This window comes from Phaethon lepturus, unplaced genomic scaffold (genome assembly GCF_000687285.1).
Source record: "Phaethon lepturus isolate BGI_N335 unplaced genomic scaffold, ASM68728v1 scaffold17831, whole genome shotgun sequence".
NCBI classification, from domain to species: Eukaryota; Metazoa; Chordata; class Aves; order Phaethontiformes; family Phaethontidae; genus Phaethon; species Phaethon lepturus.
The window spans coordinates 1-8,459 of record NW_010515715.1 but is presented as its reverse complement, the minus strand read 5'-3'; the positions used below and the strand labels follow the sequence as shown (position 1 = coordinate 8,459).

The 8,459-nt window shown below is 51.7% G+C and overlaps 1 protein-coding gene across 1 annotated transcript in view; it reads right to left on the bottom strand.

The window, feature by feature from the left end:
• LOC104627566 (solute carrier organic anion transporter family member 2B1-like) overlaps positions 1-7,537 on the bottom strand; it is a gene marked incomplete at its 3' end in the record, with an annotated part of 19,419 nt that extends 11,882 nt beyond the window's left edge. Inside the window, 1 exon segment of the mRNA XM_010295870.1 lies at positions 7,457-7,537. Coding sequence (XP_010294172.1) covers positions 7,457-7,537 — 81 coding nt within the window.
• Between the last annotated feature and the right edge of the window lie 922 nt (positions 7,538-8,459).

Sequence of the window (8,459 nt, the reverse complement as noted above, 5' to 3'; positions counted from 1 at the left end):
CGATAGGGCTTTGCTTTGGGGGGGTCCTCCCCCAGCCGCTGGCCGGAGCAGGGCATCGCCCCGGCTCTGCGTGTTTTGCAGCCAGCCCCCACCAGGCAGGAGCCTGGCCCAGAGGAGCTGCTCAGCCTGGCCTGGACTTCTGCTATGTCTTGTTCTGATCCGGGGCTGAAGTGGGGTCGCTGCCGAACTGGACTGCTCTGCAAAGCAGAGGGGCTATTTACAGCACAAAAAGGGAAAAAGAGGATGCTCAAGCCCGCTCGGCTCCCTGAGAGCTGGAGCGCCGGGCTGTGGGTACCACCACCAAAAGTGATGCCTTGGCATCGTGCAAAGCAGGATGCGGTTCAGGACACTCCCTCTTCCAGGCTCATGCCGTCACTGAGGGGTGCACTGTGTTTGGGCTAGGAAAACGTCCCCCAGCCAGAGGAAAGCTTCCCAGAGTCAGCTCTGCTAAAACTCCTACACTCCTGCAAGACACGCTGGCTATGTCCAGGCACTGTTTCCTGAATACATGAGTTCAGATGGAAGTGTTGAGGCCGGATTCGTTTTTTCCAGGCATCTAGAACACACAGCCCGATCCGTATCCAAATCCAGGACCTCCACGGCACGTTGGTTTACATCCGCTCCCTGCTCAGCAGCTGCCCGCCAGTGCCCCATATCCTCTGCAGCACAGGGGGTCAAAATGACCCGGGAACCTGCTGTTTTATTCTCCCTTATCTGGGCAGATTAAAGCACAGAAAAGAGAGAGGGCTCTGTAACGGACTGCGTTTTGTCCCGCAGCAAAAATCACTTGTTTACATTTCTGTATCAGATCAAGACATCCTTTCCTCTAGCTTGTATGGTGCGGAAAAATGCTCTTCGCACCTGGAAGGAGAGACCATTACTGACACCAGCGTGACCCTCGTAAACAGAGGGAGAGACTTCCCTGAGGACCAACTGCTGCAGGGCATAAGCTCCGTTCTGCTCGAGAGCCACGGGGCGTAGACGCCTACAGAATCTCCAAGCTGCCAGAGGTCATATGGACACGCACACCAACATGCTTCTCCTGTCCCGGGAGATCTCAGCAGGGCTGACCCTGCAGACAAAGCCTGCTTTCATCGAAGTCCTTCCCTGCCAGCAGAGCCTGCTTCTTCATACTCCCAGCAAAAGAAGGGAGAAGCGGCAGACGGCAGTGCTGTTAAGAATGAAGGCACTCAAATCAAGTTATGTCTGCTTATCAGCTCCCAGGAGACAACCGACCAACCTAGAGCATCCCCTTCCACCCTCTCACAGTGCAGGTTGTATTTACAAGCCTGACATTACAAGCCTGAAAGGCTTGAGAGAGGGCTGTGACACCAAGAGCCGTGGTTTAGGTCTCCTCCATTCAAATGCACGGCTGCAAGTTTTGGTTGAGTCCCAAAGGTTGAGTCTATACTTGTAAATGAAACAGGCTGGGGGCCATTCTCTGATGCCAAGGCCAGTGGGAACAGGACAGCCCGCATCCATCCACTCAAACTCACTGAGCCTTCAAAATAGGGTGGTTTCACCCAAAATGCTTGCTGGGAATTGTCCCCAGTCTTCAGCTTCACGGTTTTTTGGGAAAGCAGCAGCTGGCCCAGAGCCAAGCCATGGAGTAGGTGATAATTCAGAGGTACAGCCAGACAAGCTGTAATGCTGAGGTCCACTCGGGGGTCTCGATACACAAAAAGCCCCCTCCATCCCTGGGGAGGCTGATCTGGGAACCGGCGTTAGCGTGCCCAGCCCTGCTCCCCCAGCCTGTGCTGGGGTGAAGGTGCAGGGCGGGCTCGGTCCTGCCTTTGGGACACAGCCACACCACGATGCTCATTATAAGAGGGTTTTGGTTTTCACAGAATCACTAAGGTTGGAAAGGACCTTCAAGATCATCAAGTCCAACCATTAACTCAACGCCACCATGTTGGGTTTTCTTCTAGCAAGCTGCTGCTTGCAGCACTGGTTATCCAGACCTACGCCAAAAGAAGGATCCTGCACTTTCTGCAGCCCACGGAACAACCACCACCTGTGTCCCCCCAAAAACCCTGCTTGGGTTTGGGGGATGCCCTCCCCGCTACGGCCTGGAGGGCAGGGCTTCAGGGGATGAACTGACTTGGAGTGCCGACAGCTCCTGCGCTGGAACCTGTGGTGCACTTTTGTAGGCTTCCCCTTCCCTCTTCTGAAGAGAAAAGCTGCACCGCAGGTCCTGGGGAACACGGAGAAGAGCTAAAGCCTGGGTCAGTGCAAGGTGGCAGGACATCCCGAGGGCACTGCCGCAGCTTAAGGACACTGGAGGCGGAAGACAAGGGGCCTGGGTAATGCTGGGGGCTGCTGGGGTGGTTAAGGAAAGCCCAGCGAGAACCCTCAGGTACGCACCGTGTCCCACCGAGGAAGAAGGGGCGGTGAAAGAGCCACAAAGGCATCCGACCACAGTGGAAACAGCAGGATGAAACGAAGGAAAGGAAATCCCCACGGGCTGCCCGGCAGAGCTATTGATAGCAGTTTTTAATTAAACATTTCAACCTGTTTTCTTCGACACGTGTCTTTTTTTAAAATGACTGCTAACAACCGAACACGTTAGAGGGGCCGACATCTAACATTTCTACACCGTGTGTGTTGAAAGAGCAAAGACCAGGAGATTTATAAAAACCTGGTCAGTCACCCAGATGGTGACTGCACTAATTGCTGCACAAAAGTTTTTAGACACAAGTCAGAACCCCGGAGCAAGCAGAGGAATATTTAGAAATCAAGATGGAAATGGCTGAGAAGGAAGAAACAAACCCGAATGTGAAGAACATTACCTGCATTTTCTCCAACTTCTGCAGCGATTTTAAGTCAAGTAGTTCTGGGAAAACGTCACAGAAAAACTTGGCTTTTTGCAGGATCTGCCAGACTTTCTGTGTTTCCCAGTTCTCCATGATGGTGATTTACTTTCCTAAGGTAGCAAAGTGGGAGGTCTTGCAATTAAAGCTCTGCAAGGCCAAGCCTCCTCCTTGACCCTCAGGGAGTCACTGCGGGCAACCAGCCTAACCGCGGGGCAATTTTAGGCTGAGGGCTATTTTAACGAGTGAGAAATAGAGAGCTGGTAATTGCCAGTCTGTGATTTCCAGTCTGCCCCATTATAGCTGTGATGATGGTGGTGGGTGGTCAAGCCCCAGCGGTGTGTCTATCACAGGGGTCCTCCGGGACCTCCCAAGATATTTGGTGTGGGGCTGACCACGTGCAGACCCAGATGCTACCCTGCGCCTTCCTCAGCTACGTCTGGCAGGCAGCCCATGCCACAGGGCAGGCAGACCCTCTGCGTCACATCTCTGTGCCGTCCAGATACTTTCCCAAGGACTTGAGGCTGGGGTCCCTCTATGCCCGGACTTGGGATCGGTGGGATCAGCCAGCCGGGGTCTGATGGGCTACCCCAGCAGCAGGAGAAGATCAGAAGGTGGCCTGGGTCTGCAGACACCAGACTTTTCCCACGACCTGGGCCCCAGCAGCAGGTCACAGCCATGGAAAAACAGGAGCAGCCCCAGAGCTGGGTGCTCCCAGAAGCAGCCCCAAGCCCAGCTGCCTGGCACCTCTCTCCCGTTATGGGCCAAGCCACGCTCACATCTTTCCCTGCTGCATCAGTAGAATTAAAACAACTCAGAGAATCCAAACAAGCACTTGCGTCAGCTGAGGAGGAAGGAAGGGAGAGGCTTTTTAATGGCTTTTTTTTTTTATAGACGTCTTTGAAGCATTATTATCAGAGTCTGATCAGGCTCTATGTTGGGATAACACCAACCATCGCACTAGACCAGGGACAGACGGTGCTCGGTATCGATGTACCCCTGCCAAAAACAACCCCCTTGCAGTGCCAGGGTGCAGAGCAAACTTCCTCCTCTGGAGCTGTGCCACCACCGCTTCCCACCACCACTGAGGCATGGAGAGTGCCTGAGACATCTTCCCAGAGAGAAGGGCAGCATCCCTGCCAGGTCTTTGGTGAGGTGCCCTCACTCACAGGCAACTATGTCCCAACCCAATGTCTACACCCTCTGTAACCAGCACTGGGATGAGTGCTTCTCCCGTCTACCACACATTGAAGAAGGAGCTTCTCTGCAGTTGTGCACTCTCGGAGGAACTCCCTGCTTTTCTGCTTTTCTCTGGGTTTTTTTAGTAGGTTTTTGCAGGCATTTCTCTGTTAAGCCTTGCATTGCGTTGGCGAGGTATTGCTGCTCCCACTCTGTACGTTTAAGAGAATAATGTACTCCATCCTAAGCAGCCAATAAATTACAGACCTGGAGATTAAAGACCAGTATCTCCTCTCTCAGTGATCTGGAAAAGACTTCGTACAAAGCTTCCATTGTGTTTCTAGTGTTGATCGTGCAGTTTGGCAACAAATCCTCCATGTAAGGACTCTGAAAGCCGCACACACAGTCTTGCCCCAGTTGTCACAGGGAAGTCCCTATCACACTGTTTCCATGTGTTTGGGAGACTTTTGCTGCTATTTTAAGAAAGGGTTTGTGCCTTAGCACAGACAAAATCCCATGCATTGGGCTGTGCTTACAGAGAGGAGACAACGGGTCTGGGAGGAATCAGCTTGTTCCAGTTTAATCAAAACCAGCTGGGTGCAATTGGGCACAAGTCCCTACCACTGTGCAAAACCACCTGTAATAAAGGCTTGGGGCAGGGACAGCTCTAGTTTGTTCTTGAACTAAAGCACAGAGCAGAAAACATCAAAGGCTGAAGCTCCCACGGAGGTTGAATGTCCTCAGCCAGGTCCTCAATAGCTTTAGGAAGTGTGTATGTGCACGCCATCCCTTGAGGAGGGGTGTTGGATCTACAGCTGTGTCTGCAAATGAACCTCAAAGCCACCTCTGGGACCTGAAGGTCGTTGGGCACGTCATCAAGGTGCAGGATGGCAACAGGCAGGGTCTGGCAGGGATGGGAAATACGTGGCCATGGGACCACAGCATCCCCCTGGGGCTGCTCACCTTCCCATACATGTCCTTAACACAAGAAGAGGTTTCACCAACCTCGTCAATGGCACCACGTGCACCTCAAACAACCCAGCAGTTGACCGCATCAGCAACCAGAGTCTTCAAATGTCCAAGTGGACTTCCAGGTCTTCCAGATATCCCAGTTTTATTGGCCAAAACTTCTTTATATTGGCTACAGTGAATCACACTATGGACTGTGCTTTACTGCCCAGCAAGTCATCGCGCTCAGGCTGCTTCCCCTTCATCTGCAGGTGAACTGCTGCCATAACACACACATAGGCTTTCCAAAAAAACTTCTCCTTCTGTAGCAGTCTCCGTCAGAGGATCCCAAACTACTTCTCCGCATCTTTGCAGAACCCTGCAGGGAGGCAGCTCTTTGGCAAGACCTCTCTTCCCAAACACGTGTGTCCAGCATGGGATGCTTAATGCTCCTTGAAGCCAAGACAAGATGTTGGACTTCAATAGAAGCAGCAGCAGACCTGATCTAATCTGCTCTGATGGACTGCAGGAATTCATGCCAGGTATCTCTAAAGGCTCAGGGACCATCAGCCCCGGGAGCATTCCCCAGAATGACAGCTTTGAGTTATGCCTCTCAGCCTCATTTTGACATGTGGCATTTAGTTTTCATGACACTCCCTCTCTCTGGATATATATATATTTAAAAAAATGCAGTGCTGTGATTTTTGGTCTTTCAGCCACTTCAAATGCATAAACCACATTGTGCAATGGTTTTGTGTTTCTGCAAGATCCATTCAAACCCTGGACTTGAAGTTATGTTTTCTGAGGAAGTCATTTAGAAACCGGACAGGGTGACCTAACTTCTTGAAACCAAAAAAAAAAAAAAAAAGAGAGAGAGATGAGAGATCTGGGGAAAACATCCTGTGCTGAATATAATTGTGTGCTTGGTGACATGCACGGTCAAGTCAGCTCTGCCTCAGGGGTGAAAACAAGTCCTTCAGCAGTTTAATATGAAACATAGAATTGGAAGAGAGGATTTGCTCTCCTTGGCCATGGGCTGCAGCCAGGGTAACACCTGGCAATGCCAGGGTAACCCTTGGCAGTGGCTTTGTCGAGGTTGGTCCCAGCCTGCTGCGATTGCAATTATCCCTGCAGCCTCCTGCAATGCTGCTCTGACCTGGAGGGATCAGTCAGGGTTTCCCTGCTGAGCTTTCCAAGCAGAAATTCAGCAGTAGGGTGTCCCTCAGGAGCGGAAATGTTCTCCACCAAAATCCCTTACTTCTGCCCTTCTCATGGTGGGCTCCAGGGACCCTTCAGAAAGCAGCAGACTTTAGCAGACATGGGATGTTTAAGAGCTGCCTATTGCCCTGCCCAGGGCTAACCTGCAATATTCTCCACGAAGAGTTCCCTCTCCATCTACCTTCATGGTTACCTTCACTCAGCAAAATAGATGTTGATTCTGCCACAAGGGGTGAGGGTGATTAAATTCACCAGCATTCGTTATAAAAACCCAAAACCCAAAATCTTCCCCACAAAAGGGCCAGGGAGATCTCAGCTTCTAATGCATCCAGCCTCACACCTCTTCCAGCTTTGAGGAGGGGAGAAAAAGGGACCTTCACCCAGGGCTCCCCATGGCTCGGTGGTTTGGGTGCTCCAGGGCAGAGGAAACGTGGCCTCACGCCCATGTTGACACGTCGAGCTGGTCCTCTGCCTTCCCTCTGAGCCCTCTGACCACCAGACTGCTGTGCGGAAGTGATCATCACCTCCTGCCATTCCCACCACAGCCAACTTTTGGGGCTTCTCCAAAGGGAGAAAGTCCACTTTGAAGCCCACTCATCTGGTTGCCTGCACTGGACCCGGCAGAGCTCTTGGGTGGAGGTATGGAGGAACCATCTCCCTGCATGCCCCCAGACACCCAACAGCAAAACAAGAGGAGCTGGGTGAACTTTCACGAGGGTCAGGCGGCACTGCAGGGCGGACAGCCTGAATCGCTGCGTAGGACATACGTTTTCAGTGACTGAACTCAAGAAAGGGAACCGTTTAAGCCAAGTAGATGCTGCTCCTTGCCTAAATGGGGGCTAATAGCCCAAGTTTTGCAGGCTGCTGTGTGCTGAGCTCCAAGAGCGGGTACCGGCCCCCCTTCCTCCATCTCTGCTACCTGCACGCATTTATCATGGCCACCATACAGAAATTATTTCCGTGAGGAGTGAGGCTCATAGCTGCTTTAGGATCTGGAATTTGTTTCTCCTGAGGGTTTGCTTCGGCCTCTGGGAGTTTCACTGACCGAAAGTTAAATATTGCAAAAGCTGGAAGTTAAACTTGCATCGCAACTTCGCTGTCCCACCACTTCTTCTGGACGGACCCGGCTGCACATCCAGTGGCACTTCTGCCGCAGGGAGCACCCAGAGGTTTTTTCAAATACGTGTTGTAAACAGAAATCCTGTTTACAAAATTACAAATCTGCCTTCTGCAGAAAGCTAAACTCCTCTTTACCAGGCAAGTGATCCAAGGGGGACTTACAGAAAGCGGGAGGTATTTACCTTGATACTGAGAAACGGGTTCCTGCAGAGCGTTTTCCGGGACCGATCCGGGTAGCTGCTCTTCGTAGCAGTGCTCGTCATTCTGTCAGGTCTGCTTTATCCGCCTGCCAAAATAAATCATTCAGCACAATGCTAAGTTGCTCTGCCTGAATTTGCCTTGCTCAGCACAGCAAAATCCTGTCGTGCTTTGCAAACACCCACACAGGAGGCGCAGCGTCGTCGTAAGCAATTCTTAATTATTCCTGGTTTTCATTTTCTTTTAGCGCTTCGCTTCAGCGAAGGAAAAAGGCAGCATGCAAAGCACTAACACACTGATCACCGGGACTCATAAGAAGTGAAAAATTATCAATCATTTCACTTCAAAGCAACAAAGCAGAGCTGGGCCAGGATCTTGGCATTCCCAAATGCCAGCGATACCAGAGCATAACTGGGGCCAACGCTCTTCAACGTAATCAAGGCCAATGTTGTTTAAACATTACCTGGGCCAATACCGTGTAACATCCTTATCAGTGACCTGGGTGATGGGGCAGAGTGCATCCTCAGCCGGCTGGCAGGAGATGCACGACTGGGAGGAGCAACCGACACAGCCGATGGTTGTGCTGCCATACGTAGGGACCTCAATCGGCTGGAGAACCTCATGAAGTTCAACCAGAAGTGCAAAGCCCTGCCATTGAGGAGGAACAACCCCAGTCACCAGCACAGGCTGGGGTCCAACCAGCTCTGCAGAGAAGGACCTTGGGTTGAACATGGGCCAGCAACGCTCCCGCGCAGCAAGGAAAGCCAGCTGGGCTGCGTTAGGAGGAGTGTTGACATGATCTCCAGAGATCCCTTCCAGCCTCAGCCATTCTGTGGTCCTGTAATATCCATTTCAATACGCCTAGAAGGAAGGCAGGCAATATTTACTGTCCCAAATTATGGGACTCTGCTTGCTTTAACTGACCCCTTCATATCCCTGAACCGCAAAGGACATCTCACAGAATCACACACAGAATCACACAGAATC